At 38.6% G+C, this 20,460-nt stretch overlaps 1 protein-coding gene across 1 annotated transcript; it reads right to left on the bottom strand.

The window, feature by feature from the left end:
* Positions 1-128: 128 nt before the first annotated feature.
* UBXN4 (UBX domain protein 4) lies at positions 129-17,354 on the bottom strand. The gene is made up of 13 exons (XM_072418108.1): positions 17,163-17,354; positions 13,969-14,071; positions 10,987-11,015; positions 8,825-8,943; positions 7,617-7,779; positions 7,017-7,125; positions 5,944-5,998; positions 4,760-4,924; positions 4,101-4,228; positions 3,828-3,930; positions 2,626-2,757; positions 2,165-2,376; positions 129-715 (listed from the first exon to the last, which is right to left on the bottom strand). The coding sequence occupies exons 1-13, from the start codon at positions 17,242-17,244 to the stop codon at positions 580-582; spliced, it is 1,536 nt and encodes a 511-aa protein (XP_072274209.1). The 5' UTR covers positions 17,245-17,354; the 3' UTR covers positions 129-579.
* Between the last annotated feature and the right edge of the window lie 3,106 nt (positions 17,355-20,460).

Here is a 20,460-nt window from a genome sequence, read left to right as displayed (position 1 = left end):
ACCTGAAAACTGAAGAGAAATGTGTATAAAATGTGAATAAAAATTAATCTGAATTCAGATTTAACAAGGTAAAAAACACAGGTAAAACAAAGGTAACCAAGGTTTTTGATAACCAACGCCAAGTCACATTTTGTTGAAAAACATTTTTTTATTATTATTGGCAACATTTGAAAACCATTGAAATAAATCTATGAGAAATGACTGAGGTCTTGCAGAAGTGATAAAGAAAACTGATCAATATAAATAAGTTATGTAGAGTTGATCATTATTAACACATTACTCTTGCAAAAATGCAATGCTGACTGTGTGTGCTGAATATAAAGGCTCAGAGAAAAGTCCTGTGGCGTGTATCCAAAATACAACAAAAAAACCCCCAAAAAAACTTTATCATAGAAGCGTATATTATAGTGAGCGGCATCTGTAAGAATCAAACCTTAATTAAAAAAGAGTTAAAGGATCCTAATTCATGCATATCGCTATGTATTAAATAGCCATAGGACAGTGATTAAAATAGAGGACCCCAGTCGCAGCAAATTGGCTCAAATGAGAGTCTAAATAAACATTTACTATTACTCTTTATTACATCTGTTGGGTTGAATTTCCATTCCAGGTGTTGTTTTCATCTTCATCATCTTGCGTTCTTAATCTGTAGATTTTGCCTTCTTTTTTGAATTCATCAGTTCGTTTGTCAAGTATTCTTTTTCGAACAGTTTCCCTGTGAAACAAAAAAAAAAAAAAAATTAAAACCTATCATCTTTTTGTAACCTTTTTTTTTTTTTTTTTTTCGAACAGTTTCCCTGTGAAACAAAAAAAAAAAAAAAAATTAAAACCTATCATCTTTTTGTAACCTTTTTTTTTTTTTTTTTTTTTTTTAAATACCTGGAGCAGTATGAATATGCTCAACTAAGTTTCCAGTTAGTACTAGTAACCCAGAGATATAGATGTGGTTGCTACACACAACAGCAATTATTCTCTTTGTAAAATGTACCCATGAACATAGGATGCCTAGACATAAATATGCATGCGTGGTAGTGCAAATCTTAAAAACATTATGGTTGGATTGGAAAAAAAGCAGAACATACCTAAATGTATTTAAAAAGATTCATTTGTGGATAAAATTTGACTAGGGTTGTTCAAATGTAAACACACAGCTGTGAGCATAGTGAGGAGTTTTCTGACTCTGGTAATTTATGTAATATTTCGTGAACCTATATTGGGTAAACGGGGTAGCTGTTCTCATCAGCTTGTAGTTGTCAGGACAGCTCACATGCTGTTCATATTGGCTTTAAAGTTTATGCAGTCCTAATTTTAACTTCAGAGTGTGTCAAATATGTGCTGCCTTCATCAAAACATCCGTTTTTACCTTGCAGTCACAATTATAAGGAATTATTTGTAAAATTGGAGCTTTCAGCTAAATGTTCTGTCATGACCTTCCTCCCCTTCACAAAATGTTAACAGGTTTAAAGATATTATGCAGAAACATTTTTATATTTTACTTTCTCTATGGCGGGACTGGATTTGTGGATTTGCAGGTCTGGTCAGTAGGATTATTTAGCAGAGAATCTCTGCACATTTAACATAGCTCTGTATGTTTTATTTGGAGCATTTGTTTAGGATGCAAAAAAAAAAAAAAAAAAAAAGTTAATTTGCTTCCTTTATTCTCTTCTCCTTTTTGTATACCGTTGTGGTACAAATCAATATGTACTATACTCTCAGGATCTAATCTGTATTGCAGGTTGTAAAGTTTTGATGTTATCAATCTAAATATGACCTATAGGAACGGAAAATATGGGGGTATAGTCAGTAGGATGATTTGGGCTGACTTTTCTTTTTTGTCAAAAAATCCTAAAAGCACACAAAAAGTGGGGAGATGTTCCCTCACGTCATATTTTCTCCTATACCTGACATACAAAAGTAAATGAATATATCCCCCCCCTAAAAAAAAAGGACACAAAAAGACATACAAAGTTAAAGAAAGTTCTATCCTCTACAACTCAACTTTCAACTCTGTCTAAAACTTTTAGTTTTATCCAGTTACTCAAATAGCAGGTGCATAAAACTACTTAAAAAACTACTTACATAAGTTGTACATATGTCAACATACTGCTTGTTCTCTATGTGCAAGCAGTGGCCTCTCTGCAGAGGTCCAGGATTCTTTACTTACCTCTTTGGCTCTGAGCTGTTGGATGACGATGGATTTGTGCTCTCCTGCTGTGGATGAGCTGTTCTGTCTGAGTGCTGGGCTGGAGGTGGGCTACTAAACAGAAAATTGCTGATAAACCGCCATACTGCAAGAAGGGGGTATAACAGTGTTCCTAAAATCCCCCAGACACCACCATCTGATGATTGTACTACAGCATGAGCTGGCCTACCAGCCTGTAAAAGAAAAAGATAACAATCAGTGAGGGGGTAAAAATTCATATTATGTTAACCAGCAAATAACCAATATTAACCAACTTTCAGTTTCCTGCTCCTTGGTTTATCAACCCTTTATTTTATCATCATAATCAGTAACAAAGTGACACATATATATATATATATATATATATATAATAACAACAAGTTGTACACAAGCACCCTCTGAAAGTAGAATTATCCTTTGGACACAATTTGGTGGAGACTTACTGGTAACAGGACTATAGAGGCGCTGGGTGCAAGTTCCAATGACAGCAGAGATTTCCCATAATCTTCCTTGGTAAATTCTCTCCGGGGAAACATGGTGGCTAGTGAGAAATTACCATAGGTGCTTCCAACAGTCTGTAAGCGTAGTGTAGAAAGAATACTTAGACATTTAAAACAGCCAATAAGACCAGTATAAACAGCTGACTTGGCAGAACCTACAGTCAAATGTTTCTAGTTGAAAACTCCAGTATTACACTTATCTTGTAGACTAATTTCACTGTGTGAATCAGCCCTTAAAGTATCTCAATCCAAAAAGATGGTAGATTACTAGTTGTTAACCAATTGCAGTGGGAACCCACCACTACATTGCAAAGATTAAATGTTTGTTATTTGACCAAAAAAAAAAAAATTAAAAAAATGTTACTTGCCCTTTCGGTAGCCTACATTCTCTCCCCTACAAAACCTGGGTTGTGAGCAGGACCACAGCATCCTACAATGCAGTACTGTTGGTTCTGCAAGTTTGTGATTTGTCTGCACCTGATCAAGTGTTAAAAGAAATGTAGCTTTTGGGGACCAGTCACAAAGAAAAGGAGGGATAAGGTAAGACCACCTACATTTGAAAAGTACCCTAGACAAAAAAAAGCAAACTAACCTTTGCAGTGATTGAGAAGCCCCGACTGAAATGGTAGTTTTGAATTTTCCCAGGAGTTTAGCTCTAATAAATTAGGCCGTTGATTATTTTATTTATTCCACAAGAAACTGATGTTAAATCAAGCTGAAATGCAATGCAAGTTGTACCTAAATTGCTAGCTAAATGTTGATACATCATGATCTCAACTGTATCAATGATCTCAACTGTATTTTAAATTCTATTCAGAGAATGTATGCTGCTATTTGGTGGTACCAAAAAGATACAACATGGATCATTATTCAGCTGGCTTTATTTTCAATCTGCTTTAGAAATGCTGAAGCAATTTCTTGCTGCCATGTACACAAAAGAAAATTGCCACAGATATAGTGAGTTTTCCAATGTTCACAGTGCCGGGAATAGCCAAGACTGGACAAGGCTTGGTTAAAGCAGTCTGTGGTTTCAAGGCTGCCACAGCACAGAGAGAAGGAATCTGCCTACCTAAATCAATCAGAACCAAGAAATAAAACTTAATGGGCTCATTCTGCAGTAATAATAATTAGGAATAGATACAAACCCGTGCAGCAAACTGTCGTGCCTCTTCCAGTGGGGCTTCTGAGGGGAACTGATTTGTGAATGAAGAACCATCAGGAAGTCTAAATTGTATCCTGGCAATGGTCCTGGGAAAAGATTACAGTATGTTTAGCACAAGTACATTTTGGTACAAATCCTGCTTTTGTCTTGAGATAGAACGCGTTCTTAAGACATAGAACTCTAAGCCCCGTATACCCAGAATGCTGTACTATAAAGTATTGCTACATACATAACAGGTAGCAGAAGAATGGCTTACCTCTTTTCTTTCTGTGCTGCATCTCTCCTGGCTTCCATCTCTGCCTGCCTTGCTTGTAGTTCTGCAGCTCTTATTGCGTCTTGTTCTTCTTTATTCTTTGCATAGCGAGCTGCACGGTCGGCACGATCCTTTGAAATTGGAAATACATATTTAACTCCAAAGCCATAAAAAAACATAATAACAACTCTTTTAGCAGAATATAGCACATAGTCAAGTAATAAGATTCAGGCGGCTGTTTATAACTAACAACAGCTACTGAAAATTGCTCTTAGTCAAGTACTGTTGTGCTATCCTCATCATGGCCTTTCCATTTTTTAACTGCCCAGCCCAATTACATGATCACATGACCACATGCCCATTCTTTTTTTTTTTTTTAAATAACTCCAATTCATTTTTATTATACTCTCTGGCTTCAAAGTCCACCAAAGCTCAAAGCAGATTTGTAATGTCCTGTGCTTTATAAACGAGTGTTTTGTTTTTTTTTAGCAGCTTGATACCTGCAGTACAGCCATAAAACTGCTCTACAAAGGAGACCCTTGATTGCTATATTTTAATTAAAATAAAAAATAAATAGATTACATTAACATTTTTGACATATGTCATTTTTGCTGCTATTGTAGGTAAAATCTAGGCAATGGGTACATATAAGAAACACTCACCTGGGCAATCTGTTGTCGGATGCGTTCCCTAGCAGCTTTCTCCTCTGCCTTCTCCTTATTCCTTTCTTCTAGTGCCCGCCTGGCCTGTTCATCCTCCTGTTTCCTCTTATATCCCAGCATCTCCTTACCCAACTTTCTTCTCTCCATTTCTCGTTTAATTTCATTCTGCATGATAAATGAAAATTTAGTTTTGTGGCTTTGTACTTTAAACAACAAATCTGCACTGTTTAAGTCCCACTGGCAGCACCAATAACAAGACACTAAAACTTAGGAACATAATTTAAAGTCATGGTAAATCCTACTGGCAGATAGTAAGATGTAATATTACATACTGTAAAACCTAACTTAAAAAAAAAAATGCTGCACAGCTTCCCTTCCATTGCTGATCACTTAAGTAACCCAGTCACCTTAATCTATTTACTAATGAATGTGTCCTGTTGATATCAATTATTATTATCAATAAAGAGGGGTGGGAGCTATTGACACTATTAGTCTTGCATATGTAATGCTGTTTAACATCTCTACTTTCCCTGACTTGACAATTTACACCATCAGTCATGTGAAAAGAAGGATTACCACCTACCGCAACTTCATCAGTTTGACATACATGTCATAATGTCACTTGGAACAACATATTGTGCACACAGGCACCAACAGTGGCTTAACTGTGTTTTGTTTAAAGTAAAAAGGAGCTGTTCAATCTAAAGATACCTGAAAGATTAGAGTACCCTATGGGCAGCAGATCTACTATGCAGAGGTATTGCCATAAAGGGTGATGCAGAAGAGCAACCACTTCTCATACGCATCAACATCGGTTTGGAAAGGCCTAGTGTCAATTGACAAATGAGGCCTGCTTTCAAGTCATGATCAATGTCTATGACACTTGCATCTGGCACAAGTGCAAGACACTTCTGAAATTAGTGACAGGAGCAGCTGACCTACAGTAGACTTCCTTTCAGACTGCCATTAGTCTGTTTCAAGCTGCTTTTGCTTTAACACTGTCATGTATGGAAAGTCCTAAACTACCCAGAGAATACCAGTGAATTCTGCCATGCAAAACAGTTTTGTGGTTTGAATTGGTTTGGACGTCTCATCCCAAACAGTCTGGGTATACTTTCTAGTGGTCTACCAAGCCCTAATGAACTGGTCCCAATATTCACCAATTATATTAAGCCATTTATTACCTCCTGTTCATCTTTCTTTTTCTGCTCTTGCTTTTTTTCTAAAGTCTGCATTACCCTAGAAGTAAAAGGAAATGTTTTAATGATGTTTAGGTTATCATTCATCAGAATCAAACAATATATTTGTAAAAAAAAATAAGGCTGGACAACTCCTGCTCTAATATTTCTATTTGTTATGATAGAAATATAGTCCAACTATAGAATAAAATGTGATGTAGGCTGCATAAACCAGTGAAACAATTGGATAGGAGTCTTCTTTGGTAAAGTGACATTTCTTTTTAAAACTCTTTTTTTGCAGTGAGATTACTGTAGTGTTGTCAGTCCAGGAGATGTTGTAGCTGCTTAAACATTGGCACTTATGACAAACCCTATCGTTACATTGAGTAAGCACTGTCATCCTAGAACAGGAAGTGTGGAACCAGATCAATATCAGCTAAACTAAGTTTTGTCCATGCACCTTGAGACTGACACATTGCTGTATTTTTTAGCAACTTAGGAAAATTATATATATACCCTATGCAGTTCTTCTTACCTTCCCTAGCACCATCCAACAAGGTGCACAATAAATCCAGCTTTATGGCTTCTTTTAACATTCAATAACAGGAGGTAAAGGACATTGAAAAAACTTAAGGAAATTCTTGACAGAATCTAACCCTTCATCACTCTATACAATGCAAATATTTTTGGCATTCCACAATAAAGTGTTTTTTTTTTTAATTTAGGAAAATGTAAACAGGTGTAAAAAAAAACAGAATAAGGTTTTTATGTCTATGTTGAGGACAGCTTGTCTTAGTGACCATTGCCTTCAGTACAGAAAATAAAGGGAATTCCAAAAATTATGGTTGGCACTGGAAGGCAAAGGAAGTAATAAAATGAGGACATCTGTTATGGTGGCAACTAGGAGGGGGCATTTTGGGGATATTTCCTCTTACTGTTTTAAAAAGAAATCCTCAAAAATACATAATATTATCCTACCTCAACTAAACAACATATATAAGTATTATTATTATAAATAAACAGCAATCATATAGCACCAACATAATACGCAGCACTGTACATTACAGCATGGTGCTGACCTCTCCAGTTTTTCTGGTCTTTCTCCTCCAGTTTGAGAGTCTGACACATCATCATTTCCATCTTCTTTAAGTTCCTTCACTTGTTCTGTGGGTGAATTCTCATCTTGGACTACAGAGATATCAGAGAGAACATGGCTCAATTTAATATAAACAAATTTCAGATTCCAAAAGTTTCCTTTAATAAACCAGACCTAATCTCAAAATTTTTACTTGGCATAGAAGGCAGACAACCCGTTTTTCTAAAAAAAAAAAAAAAAAATGTATTTTATTTTTATTTTTAGATGCAACACCCTTCTGTCTTGATCGCCAACACAGGATACCTACATCACACATCCCAGGAGGCTCTGGCTGCTCCTTTTTTGCATGCTCAAACTAAGGCATGCGCAGAACGATCCTTTTCTTTAATGGGAGGAAAAAAATGCCGATCTCGCGCATGCACAGTGGGATTGGCATTTTTTCCTCCATCTACTTGACGTGTGAACAAGAACCCAGAAGAAGTCTGAAGAAGATGGCAGCGACTGGCAAAGACGGATACTGGGACAAGTGTGATTCTTTTTTGTCTTACTTTAGTTCCGCTTTAAGTTGCATTTAGATCCTGACCTGAGGAAGATGATGGAGAATCTCCAGGAGTCTCCAATGATGGTGGCTGTAAATCTTCTGAAGGGCACTGCGGTATGGGGCAGGATTCATCAGAGCAGGTCACGGGAGGGCTAGTGGACAGATGTGGATTTGTAGGTAACTCATCATCATCTCCTTTGTGCATCTAAACAGAAATGGAAAAACATCAGCAAAAAGAACCTGGGACAGGACTATCGCTGCCAGATAAATCAGCAAAAAAAAAAAAAAAATGTATAATACAATACAAGCACATTTATCTACATTTTGTTTCTTTAAAAATGCTGCATTTTTTGACCTGCAAAAGTGAAAACAAAAAAGTCTGCACTTGAATCCTAATCTGTGTTAGGTCCAAATCTAGCCCAGGCTAGGGTGACAACCTTGCTCTTCCATAAAATACATTGAGTAAACATTGTCATCCTAGAGCAGGAAGTGTGTTAATAACAGGATCAACAGGTGATATTTAAGAAAAAAAAGAAAACAAAGTTAGCCACAACATCTAAAGACTAGGACTCAAACATTTGTTTTCATTAAGAACTAAAAAGATTAAAAGTCAAGCTCCAGGTCGAAATTGCAGTGGCAATCTAAACTCTGGAAGCGTTATTAACTTTTGCTAGCATTACATATAAATCCATTATCATGATGACATAATGTATAAATACGTACTGGCAACTGTGTTAAATATGATTTTATTATGCAATAATCCCAAATTAGGAAACACCTGTAAACCTTGGTGGCAAAGTACATAAAAAAAGCAGTACAGAAAGTTGCCTAAAACAACCAAGTCTTTACTTGTTGTTACTCCTAGCACAGTGTAACCAGAATACAATGTATTGTATTGCATTGTGACTGTGTTAACCTAACTTTCTATTAGTTTGCCATTGTGCTCAATCTTTAGCCATGGACAGGAAGGTACAAGATATTGCTTAGGAAAGCAAAGATAGTATTTGCAAATTATTGCAAAGGGTATCGGTGGGTACAAAGAGGCAAAGTAAATAGACAGAGCTTGCATTTTAACACACGATCCAATCTGGGGTCTATATGGTAAAGATCAGGTTAACAAAGGAAACAGCGGTATCAAAGTTATAAATAAACTTCATGCAATCTGTGATAGAGAACAAAAGGCTTTGTTGCCTTGGCACAGATTCTTGGCTGCCCAACAACTAAGTATAGAACAAATATACAACCAGCACCTGTTTAACTTTGGTGATCTTTCCTATGAGCTCTTCTGCTGAGATACTACCAGCAATGACCTCCAATGGGATTCCATTGTCCCCAATGAAGAAGCTGGAAGGAACACACACCACAGGATCTACAAAAAGGCTTGTCAAGGAGAATTCACAAGGTGAAATGTAATGACACTGTAAGTACAAATACTTTTTTGATGCCATAACAGTCCTACATTTGCCAATGTTTTTCAAGTGACAGGATAGCAAAATAGGTACAAATGTATAAGCATTTTGTGTTCCAAAATGTTGGTTCCATAGGTATACAGTAACCTTTATATTTGGAAATAAAATACCCACTTTCTGTCCAATATGTTAATGAGGAGCTTCTGCATTGAATGTATTTACTTGGACTTCCCAAACCAGTAATTTGTTAGAAATGCAAAAAATTCGATCTAAGTTCAGGAAAACCTTTTAAAATAAAGCTTTATTCCAACAAGCAGCTAAATACACATATGTAAACTGTCTTCCCCGCCAAAGAATTTTCAATTCTGTTCAGAAGAGTTCATGTTATTACCACGCTAGACTGAACAACTGCTAAGAATGTGACACTTCTTTCTCTGTTAGAATTTAGGAATAAAGCCATTTCACCCTATTGACTGAGAAGGGACAAATAAAAGGCAGCATAACCTATAAATCATCAACTGTGATTGCTTCTCCTATCAGAGCACATACATGCATCCAACAGAGCACTTACTGGCCTCTTGTGTTGACTTCAAAGAGCATGAACAAAGAGGGACTAAAAAAACATAATAGTTAAGTTAAAAGTATAAACATGTTTTATACATCATTTTAAAAATGAATCAAGACATATAGTACTATAAATAAACAAAAGCATGCATATATAATAAATATTGAACAGGTGCATTCCTTTTGCTTTGAAATACTCCCTACCTTAACTCATGACACTCTGTATGACAATAAGTATTTGAACTGATTGAATGTTTATTACTTACATTTATGCCATACACACTTAACAACTTCAATTACTATATTTATTAGCAAAATTGTTACAGTATATATCAATTTTGATATTTGTTTATATGTTTGAAAACCTAGATTATGTAACCACTTGTATAACTGTGTAAAAACCACTGTGTAAAAACTGTCGTTGAGGTACCGCTATCTCTGAGGAAGCCTAAAAGGGCGAAACGCATCGGGTACCACGGTTAATACGAACATATTCAAATCCGCAAGTCAAAATTATATGGTATTTATGTGCATACATTGATAGATGACTAATGTATAGTACCCTATGGGGCTTGAACTATTACCAATACTTTGTGTAAACCACAAGCTGTATATATTGTGGCCTACAAGATTACCGTATTTTGTTTGTTGTATGAGAATTTTATCATTCAATATAAGACTATCCCTTTTCCAAAAGCCCTCTTTTGTTCTTTCTTTCATTCCTTATTTACCTCATGATTCAGGGTTAGGCAATACTATTTTTTAGGAGCTGGTCAAACTTAATAGATAAACCTCAAGATCACATAATTATTTCCTGAACACCCACTGCCTCAACCCGTGGATGCCCAATTTTTCTTACTTGAGATTAGCAGATGACCTCCTCCACTGGCTGCAGTCTATGCCAATTCTAGCCCTCTTCTCCAAATTGTCATCAACATTATTTCTCTAACCCCAGTCTGGAGACTTTTTTGAAGTGAACAATTAATCCGCCAGAATGCTCACCATCTCCTCCTTTGCCGAGCATGCTTTGAAAATGTCCTAAGGTTTCTTAAAGTGAATTTTTGTACTGTTAATGTTCAGTTACATTCTATATCTTTTTCCTCTACTCTGCAGAACAGACAATAGATCCGCTTTGCAGATACTGTGCATGTAGATGCTCACCTCGGCCCTGGCAGAAGATTCTAACCGGTCTCTGTTCTGTAGACACTCACTTTGCTTTAGGTTGTAGGGGTCTGAACAATCAACCCCAGTAATGTAATGGGGAAAAAAGCTGATGTGAAAAGTGAGCCTATTACATGAACAGAAAACAAGATTTCTTGAGGTGTTCAGAATATGCTGTGATGCCATAGTTACCAAGGAGGAGCATCTGGATTTTACATTACATTTAAAGTTGTCCCATCAACAGTTGCATCAACATAAAAAACCCTGTAAAAGGATACAGATCTGGGAGAACTGGAGACAGGTTTCACTGTGGGAAAAAAAACAGATTACCAATTTAATAAATAAAAATGACAAAAATTTTATTTTGAGCTTAAACATTCAGAAAATATAGCACTACTGAATAACCATTATAAAGCCCTGCATTGGGAGAGTATGTAAGCTGCCATTGCTATCATTCTAAAAGAAGCCATTTGCCTGGATATAAAACTGATGTCTTGGTTTCAGTCACATCTGAAACACAACTCTACAGCAAAATGCAAATCGTATGACAATGAGTTAAAGACCTAAGCTGTATATTCATTCTGGGACAGTGATTGAGATTAAAGGCAGAGGATGTTGTGACCAACTAGGTCCTCACCAACCAGAAACAGAATTTTTTGGAACCTTTAAGTTACCGGGATGCCACAAGAAATACTCAATGCTGTATAACTGCACTGTTGAGTTCTGCAGTTGATTCAAAGCAATCTGAAGATTTGACATTTTCTTTAGCAAAAGCAGACCATTTTCACTGCTAACACAGATTCTCGGTCTGTCTGTCTGTCTTTTATAGTTTAGCAGGTGGCAGCAGGGTCTCCTAAAATTAAGGGCACATGCTGCAACTGGAAAAAAAACATGATGTATTGGTTTATTAAGAAGGAGAAAAGATGGTTGTCTTGTTACAAGCACAGCTTATACCAGGGTTAGGCAATGCCTGGTTGTCCAGTTATTACCTTCTAGCATGCCTTGACAAAAGTTCAACAGTTGTTAGTCCTCGGGCTGACCACTACTAACTTAAAGCATCGGAATGCAGCAATATTCATTGCAGAATTTATACTGTGAAAGAAATACTTATCTGATTTAAAAGTGATAAGGCATTATTAGGCATCAATATGACATTATTTTTACAGCGGAACCATCTGAGGAAATAGCAATTTCCTAGTTTCATAGTATTTTACTTTAGGAGAGCTTTCCCTTTCAATAGTACACAGCTATGCATGAAGGGTTAAAATAAAAAAAGTTTGCATAACATTCAGATGAGATCAAGTTGGATTGTTGACGATTCAAATTTACATGAACACACATCTCTAAAATTCCAAATGAAATAGTGTTCACTTATTCAAGCATTCGATGCTCAAGCAACAAACACAATTTTTTTCTAAATAATTTAAAATCACTGTTATGACCTGCTGACAAGTTTTGGGGAAAGATTCTTTAGCAGATGTGGAAAGAAATTCTCTGTCTGAGATTCAGACCATCCCCATGCAGCAACTGCAGAAGTATTGTTTTATCAGTGATCGTTTATAGGTGCACTTATGAAGCACTAAGTAGAATATCAGGTAGCCCATGAGCTAATTGTTTCAGCTCCTGCCCCCTGACATCTACCAAATAAGTGGGATGTTGCTCATTTAACTCAACAATGGGTTCATCTCCCAGCAGGTTATTAGGAATTACCAGCTGCAGCAAACCAGCCAGGCTTGGCAGCCACTGATTACACAATACTGGGTATAAGCAAATATGCATTAAATGCTACCGTCATTTATAATACAGTGATATAGCTTAAATTGATATACTTCTGCAACCCTAAAAGTTGTAGACAAGACAGAAAAGAATTTATTTATCAAAAAGTTTGCAGGAATACCTGTCCTTAATATATAAAGAACCACTATGTCCATTTCAGGTGCATGTAAAAAACACAGATGGGTCAATGTGTTAAGTAGAACCCACAAGAATGAGAAAATGACACCAAATCCTCTTTTAAGTCCAAGGTTTTGCAAATCATGATATAAAAATATTCTGGTCCCTAGTAGGTCATAAGATTAGGTTAATGCAACCTTAGATAAACATCACATTATATATAAGACTGTGTCAATTATTCAAGTAAGATTTAAGCCAAATTGCAAAAACGGTGTGTGTAAACTAATGCACACCATTGTCACTTAGGAAGGTAAACACAGAAGGTGCTACTAATAAATTCACTTGATTATTTGATCAACAAGTGAGACTGCTTCCAAAAATGCAAAGTTTGGGCAATTTGCTAGTCTGGAGCATTAAGGTGTGTGTTACCACAATCCCAAGGAGGAAATACATCACTGCTGATAAATTGTTGCTGCCCTTCTATCTGTGGCGAGTTATAAGGCCATTTCAAAACAATATGAACTCTATCATTCTACTGTGATAAAGAGTATTCACAGGTGGAAAACATTCAAGACAGTGAATGTTCTAACAAATGCACCCTTAGGTTAGACCATGCAATGTTCATAAAAACCCAAGAGCAACATCTCAGACTCTACAGGCCTCAGAATAATAACATTCATGACAGTACAATAAGAAAAAGCCTGAAAAAGTATGGATTGTTTGGAAGGATTGCCAGAAATAAGTCTGATCTCTTTAACCTCCCTGGTGGTATGAATATTTGAGTATTTTTAAACGTCAAAGCGGTACATTTGACATTTAAAAATAGTACTACACGTGTCGCAAGCCCGGCCGACATCTGCCTCTCATGGCCTAGCATCTCCAACGTTCACACGCCGGGATGAAGATGCCGGCCATCACCAAGGGGACACAGGTGCCCACCATCGCTGGAGGACGCTGTGGCCTCGCAGGGACCAGGTAAGCCCTCAATTCCACCCCAAGTGTGGCTTGGAGTTACCGCTTTTTGTAATGAAATTTACCCAGAGCCACACTAAGGATTACTGCTAGGGAGGTTAAAAGAACACAGCAGCATGATTTAGGTTTGCAAAGCTGCATCTGGACACACAACTTTTGAAACAATGGGCCTGATTTATTAAAGCTCTCCAAGGCTGGACAGGATACACTTTCATCAGTGAAGCTGGGTGATCCAGCAAACCTGGAATGAATCTGGCCCAAGAAATCCATTCCAGGTTTACTGGATCACCCAGCTTCACTGACAAAAATGTATCCTGTCCAGCCTTGGAGAGCTTTAACCTCCGTGACGGTGATCCAAGGAAGATGACAAAGTAGTAAATAACTTGCTAACAAACCTTTTACTGTCAAGTTTGATAGCAACAAATCCTTCAGAGGCTGCTTGCTCCACGCCTTCATTTCCCCAGCTCTCATCCATCTGCACAGACTGTTCATCATCCCCTGTAAGTAGATGATATGATGAGTGCCTGCAATGTACTATCTACGCGAGTCCTGGGAAAACTGATAATAGGGTATAACACATCTCTGAGCCACAGGTCTATAGGGAATAGGTGAATGAATATAGACCTTGTGCTTTAGTACACACAATGCAACCAAAAGACATGCAGATGACAAAGGACCATTATTATATACAGTTTTATACGGAGTTTAAAAAAAATATTAATAAAAGTAAAAAAACAAACAAACACAATTGAACATTTCTCTGTAAACCATCCAGTACTGTGCCAAGAGATAAACCTGGGAAAGACAATAGAACCACATTGGTCAATACCACCATATTTTTATTTGCAATATTATCCAGTATATATTGACTGGCTTACAGCATTTTACAGCAGTCAGATAGATGGGAAATAAATGGGCCCCTAACAAGGTAACCGCTGGAGTGTGGGAAGAACAGCCAACAACAAAAACTTGTCACGTTACTTGAGGAATTTGTGTGTTCATATGTTGCTTTGTAAAACTGAGGGGAGATACTAACCATGCTTTACTAATAAAAAAGATGGAGGATCCAAGTAATTTCCAGCTTTTCTCACACAATGCCACAACATTTATTTTCATCCATTCATTTCCCTCCAAGATCTTTTACTGATCATGGGAGAGTTGGATCGCTGTGTAAAGTCTTCTCCAACTCATTCCAAAGATTTTCAATAGGATTCAGGTCTGGACTCTGTGGTGCCCAATCCATGTGTGACAATGATGTTTTAATGATGCTCCCTGAACCCCTTTCACCATCTGACCCTGATGAATCTGGACATTGGTATCTTGGAATTTGTCTGAGCCATCAGGGGGGGAAAAATTCCATCAATAGAAAAACCTGGTCATTCAGTATATTCAGGGATTCAGCTGACCCCTCATTTTTGAACATTTCTGAACCTTGACCTGACCAACCCTAGACCATAACACTGAAGCACAGATTTGGGGACCTTTTGTTTTTGTGTACTATAAATATACAGTAATATCCAATGTTGCTTTTTCCTTTTTTTTCCAGCAGGAATTCTGTTGAATGGTAAGCAATAAAGGATGTCTGAACCTTTCCTGTATACATATTGTATATACTATGTGTTTTTTTGATCTGTAAAATGTTCTACTTGTTACCTGTATCCTAATATGCATTAGGTATATTTGTATTATGTCGGATATTCACTGCTAGTATATATAACTGATTCACACACATATAATAAATATATCTTATTTAACCTGCCTGATTGCTCTCTTCAGCTGTCAAAATGGCTGATGCACAGCTCAGTGTAGAAAGCCGAAATACCTGGAGAATCCTGGCTTCCCCTGCAGTTGTTGTAACTGAATGAACCCCTGCGCAGTTATTTATGTCATCCCAGCCCAGCTCAGCCTATCAAAATGGCTGAAGATTGAAACCAGGAAGAAAAGGAAATGTCAACACCCACAAGGGAACAGGGATGAGTAAAAACATTTAAAAAATTGTGATTAGGCAGGTAAGATTACTTTTTATTGCAGAAGGGACATTGCCTGTCTTTTCTACAGTAAAGTACCTTCTATATATTGGATCTGCAAGATCCTGTTTGCATGCACTGGTGACTATATATATATATATATATATATATATATATATATATATATATATATACACACACACACAGTGATGGGGGGGGATAGGGTTTCTTAGCTTTTATTATTTTATTTAATATGATATATCAGTGTTCTCCCCATTTTTTTTTTAAACTGGGTGGGAAGAAGTTGCTAACACATGACAAATCGATTGTGTTCCCAGTTGTGCCGTAAGAATCCAGTCACCCACATAAATTTGTCTGCTTTCTAGCCCCCACCCCCCTCCCACCTCCCTTCCTTTCCTATACTTTCCAATGCCCACTTCAAAAAAGCAGGACTGTCACGAAAAAAAAGACTTACCTTTACAGATGAAAGGCAGTTGATCCCCCAATGAGCTTAGTCTAGTCGATCGTGCGCCATCTTCCATTTACCATCCCAATGCAGGCTGGATAGCAGGTGCTGGTATCTTCTTCTTCCTGGTTCTGCCTCCTACATCACTAAATCTCAAACTGTGCAGGCACGCAAGATTGGATAAGTTTCTTCCGGAAATTGTTATATAAAAAAAAAAAATGCCGATCTCAGTGCGCATGCATGAGATCATATTTTTTTTTTATTTTTTCAATAGAAGAAAGCCCCTTCTGTGCATACTCAGTGCCCGCAGCCTCTTGGGAAATTTGACGTATGTTTCCCAGTAGGCTAAGGCTTCCCATTTAGTCTTTACTGCCGCAGACAGAAAAGGAAGGGGTCTCCCCTTAAAATAAAAATTTCTTTCAAAAAAATTGTAAAAAAGCAATATTTTTTTATCTTTTATAAAGTTATTATTTACCTTTTTTTATAAAGTAAAAAATGTCCACTTTATTAGGTCCCATTTTACCACCATCTTTGTATTACTCCTCTACATTGAAGATATCAACAAATAAAGTCTGTGTTTACAAATATGTTACCTGCACTTTACACATCTACAAATAAAATCAGAATAAATAGTTAGTAAAGATAATAAAAGGGCTTCCAATATTTATAAAGCTCACTGTGTAACCAATAGAAATGTACCTCTGCTTTCGGCTGCTGGGTGAGCTGTAATGTTGCAGGAAGGGCAGAAGAATGTAAATAAAGCCAGCAGCTGCTAGAAATCAACAAGTGACAGGGCAATGGGCTGAAGGACAGACAAGTGATATGATAGCTCTGGGTGTGTGCTGGCTTGTATCACGTTGTATGGTATGTGGGAGCTGCCCACCCAGCTGTACATTGTAATATTTCTGCTCTGACACTGCTTTCCTTATCTTTCTGCTATAAAGTTACACAAAGCTGACCCGTGTTTCCCCTCTCACAATGGCCAGCCAGCCCATGACACATCCTACACTGCACAGAGGTGACAACACTCCTCGGGCACTACAGTTACAGAACACCTGAGGCTTACCTTACCGCAAACCCGCCACCGGAAGCTATGCTGACACTTGCAGTCCCCCAAACAGCTGTACAGCCCCTTTACACAGCTCTGTCTACTCACCCCCCACAAAGACGACGAAGACGGAACGCTTCTCCTTGGCCGAGGCTATGGCCTCTGGGATGGAGCCCTGAAACCACAGCATATCCCCGACCTGACGAGATCCCTCTCCCGACTGCTGTCAAAGCAATACAGACACACAGCGATGACGAAGCGGTGGCGGACACTTCCCCTCCGCTCTGTCAGTATATACTCCACCCACTTCCTGTTTCTCTTACTGTATCCCTTCCGGTTGGTCAATGGATGGGAATTAGCTGCCTAGCAACCAGTTGTGCAGGGCTCTTCATGTGCTCCGCGTAGTGTGCTCCACATGTGTGTATTGCCCCCGCTATATGACGTATTCGCAAAGAGAATTTTGAGTTCACAACATTGATATAGGGGCCTAAAGGGCGGAGGTTCGAGTATTCAGGGGCCAGGTGTGTTGTGGTAAGAAAGGGGACGAGGGCTTTGGCCCATTATGAATTTTTGCCCATCATCCAGTAAATTTAAAAAAAACATTTGTTGTATCTCTTATTGACACATGCATTCCTTCACTTGTTCTTAACAATCAATTTGATTAGTCCACAAAAAAAACATGTTCTTTGCAGAGAGCTGCATAGCCTGGATGCCTGTGGCTACAATTCATGCTCCATTCAGAATGCTTTTATTTGTAGCCACCTTATTATAGTAACAGACTACAAACATAACAAGATGGATTTTTCATGGAAGTGTATACGTCCACCCAAAAAAGACGGACAACTAAAGAAAAAAGAGGGACAGAAAGATGTAAAAGAGCAAAGGAGAACGAAATTTGGGACTTATGAAGATGGACACTCCCTCCAAGTTCAGAAGGTATAGAGAGAGTTGGGAAGTATGAAGAGGGACAGTTAAGAGGTATGGAGAGGGAGAGTCAGGAGGTATAAAGAGGTACAGTTGGGAAGTATGAGGAGGGACAGTTGGGAAGTATGAAGGAGGACAATTGGGAGGTAAAAAAGGGACTGTTGGGAAGTATGACAAAGGACAGTTGAGAGGTATGGAGAGTGACCTTTTGAAGTTATGAAGAGGGAAAGTTTGGAGGTATGGAGAGGGACAGTCAGGAGGTATGGAGAGGGACAGTCAGGAGGTATAAAGAGGTACAATTGGAAGCTATGGAAAGAGCCAGTTGAAAAGTATGAAGAAGGACAGTTGTGAAGGATGAAGAGGTACAGTAGGGACGTATGAAGAGGGACATTTGAACGGTATGAAAAGAGAGAGTTGGGAATGATAAAGAGGGACAGTTGGGAAGGATAAAGAGGGAGAGTTTGTAGGTATGGAGAGGGACAGTTTAGAGGTATGAAGAGGGACAGTCAGGAGGTAAAAAGAGGGACAGTCAGGATGCATGAAGAGCATAGTTGGGAGGTATGAAGAGGGACAGTTGGGAGCTATGGAGAGGGACCGCTCGAAGGTTTGAAGAAGGACAATCAAGAAGTATAAATATAGTTGGGAAGTATGAAGAGGGACAGTTGGGGGGTATGGAGAGGGACAATTGGGAAATATGAAGAGGGACAGTTGGGAGATATGAAGAAGGACAATTGGGAGGTATAAAGAGGGACAGTTGCGAAGTACAAAGAGGGACAGTTGGGAGGTATGCAGAGGGATAGTTGGGAAGTATGAAGAGGTACAGTTGCGAAGTATGACTAGGGACAGCAGGAAAGTATGGAGAGGGACCGTTGGGAGGTATGAAGAGGGACAGTTGGGAAGTATGGAGATAGAGAGTTGGGAAGTATGGAGTGGGACAATTCGGAAGTATAAATGACAATTTGGAGGTCTAAAGAGGGACAGTTGGGAAGTACAAAGAGGGACAGTTGGGAGGTATAAAGAGGGATAGTTGGGAAGTATGAAGAGGGACAGTTGGGAGGTATGAAGAGGGGCCATTGGGAGGTATGGAGAGGGACAGTTGGGAAGTATGAAGAGGGTAAGTTAGGAGGTATGCTGAGGGACAGTTGAGAAGTATGAAGAGAGACAGTTGGGAATTATAGAAAAGTACAGTCGGGAGGTATAGAGAGAAATAGTTGGGAGGTAGGAAGAGGGAAAGTTGGGAGGTATGCTGAAGGACAGTTGGGAGGTATGGAGCGGGACAGTTTTTTAAGTATGTATATAGACAGTTGAGAGGTATGGAGAGGAATAGTTGGAAGGTATGAAGAGGGACAGTTGGGAAGTATGAAGAGGTACAGTTGGGAAGTATGACTAGGGACAGCAGGGAAGTATGGAGAGGGACCGTATAGTTGGGAAGTATAAAGAAGGACAGTTGGGAGGTATGAAGAGGGGCAATTGGGAGAAATCAAGAGGGACCATTAGGAGGTATGAAGAGGGACAGTTGGGAAGTATGAAGAGGGAAAGTTGGGGGGTATGCTGAGGCACAGTTGAGAAGTATGACAAGGGACAGTTGGGAAGTATGGAGAAGGACAGTCCGGAGGTATGGAGAGGAACAATTGGGAGGTATGAAGAGGGAAAGTTGGGAGGTATGGAGTGGGATAGTTTTTGAAGTATAAAGATGGACAGTTGTGAAGTATGAAGAGGTACAGTTGGGAGGTATGAAGAGTGACAGTTGGGAGGTATAGAGAGGGACAGTTGGGAAGGATGAAGAAGGGCAGTTGGAAGGTATGAAGAAGGACAGTTGGAAGGTATGAAGGGGGATAGTTGGGAAGTATGAAGAGGGACAGTTGGAAGGAATCAACCCGACAGTTGAGAGGTTTGAAAAGGGACAGTTGGGAAGGATGAAGAGGGACAGTTAGGAGGTATAAATAGGTACAGTTGGGAGGTATAAAGTGGTACAATTGGGAGGTATTGAGAGGGAAAGGTGGGAAGAATAAAAAGTGACAGCTGGAAGGTATGAAGAGGGACAGTTGGGAAGTATGGAGAGTGACATTTGGAAGGTATGAAGAGGTACAGTTTTGAAGTATGGAAAGGAACGACAGTTGGGAGGTATAGAGAGGGACAGTTGGGAAGGATGAAGAGGGGCAGTTGGAAGGTATGAAGAAGGACAGTTGGAAGGTATGAAGGGGGATAGTTGGAAAGTATGAAGAGGAACAGTTGGAAGAAATCAAGACCGACAGTTGAGAGGTATGAAAAGGGACAGTTGGGAAGGATGAAGAGGGACAGTTAGGAGGTATAAATAGGTACAGTTGGGAGGTGTAAAGTGGTACAATTGGGAGGTATTGAGAGGGAAAATTGGGAAGTATAAAAAGGGACAGCTTGAAGGTATGAAGATGGACAGTTGGGAAGTATGGAGAGTGACATTTGGAAGGTATGAAGCGGTACAGTTTTGAAGTATGGAAAGGAA

This window comes from Pyxicephalus adspersus, chromosome 7, assembly GCF_032062135.1.
Source record: "Pyxicephalus adspersus chromosome 7, UCB_Pads_2.0, whole genome shotgun sequence".
Classification (NCBI taxonomy): Eukaryota; Metazoa; Chordata; class Amphibia; order Anura; family Pyxicephalidae; genus Pyxicephalus; species Pyxicephalus adspersus.
The sequence above is the reverse complement of the archived record's forward strand: the minus strand, read 5'-3'. Positions and strand labels throughout refer to the sequence as shown.

Coding starts and splice junctions, on each gene's coding strand:
- UBXN4 (XM_072418108.1), bottom strand. CDS start 17,244: ATGCTGTGGTTTCAGGGCTCCATCCCAGAGGCCATAGCCTCGGCCAAG. Junction 7,126..7,616: donor TTCTCCATCATCTTCCTCAG/GTCAGGATCTAA, acceptor ATATCTCTGTAG/TCCAAGATGAGAATTCACCC. Junction 4,229..4,759: donor TCCGACAACAGATTGCCCAG/GTGAGTGTTTCT, acceptor CCAATTTCAAAG/GATCGTGCCGACCGTGCAGC.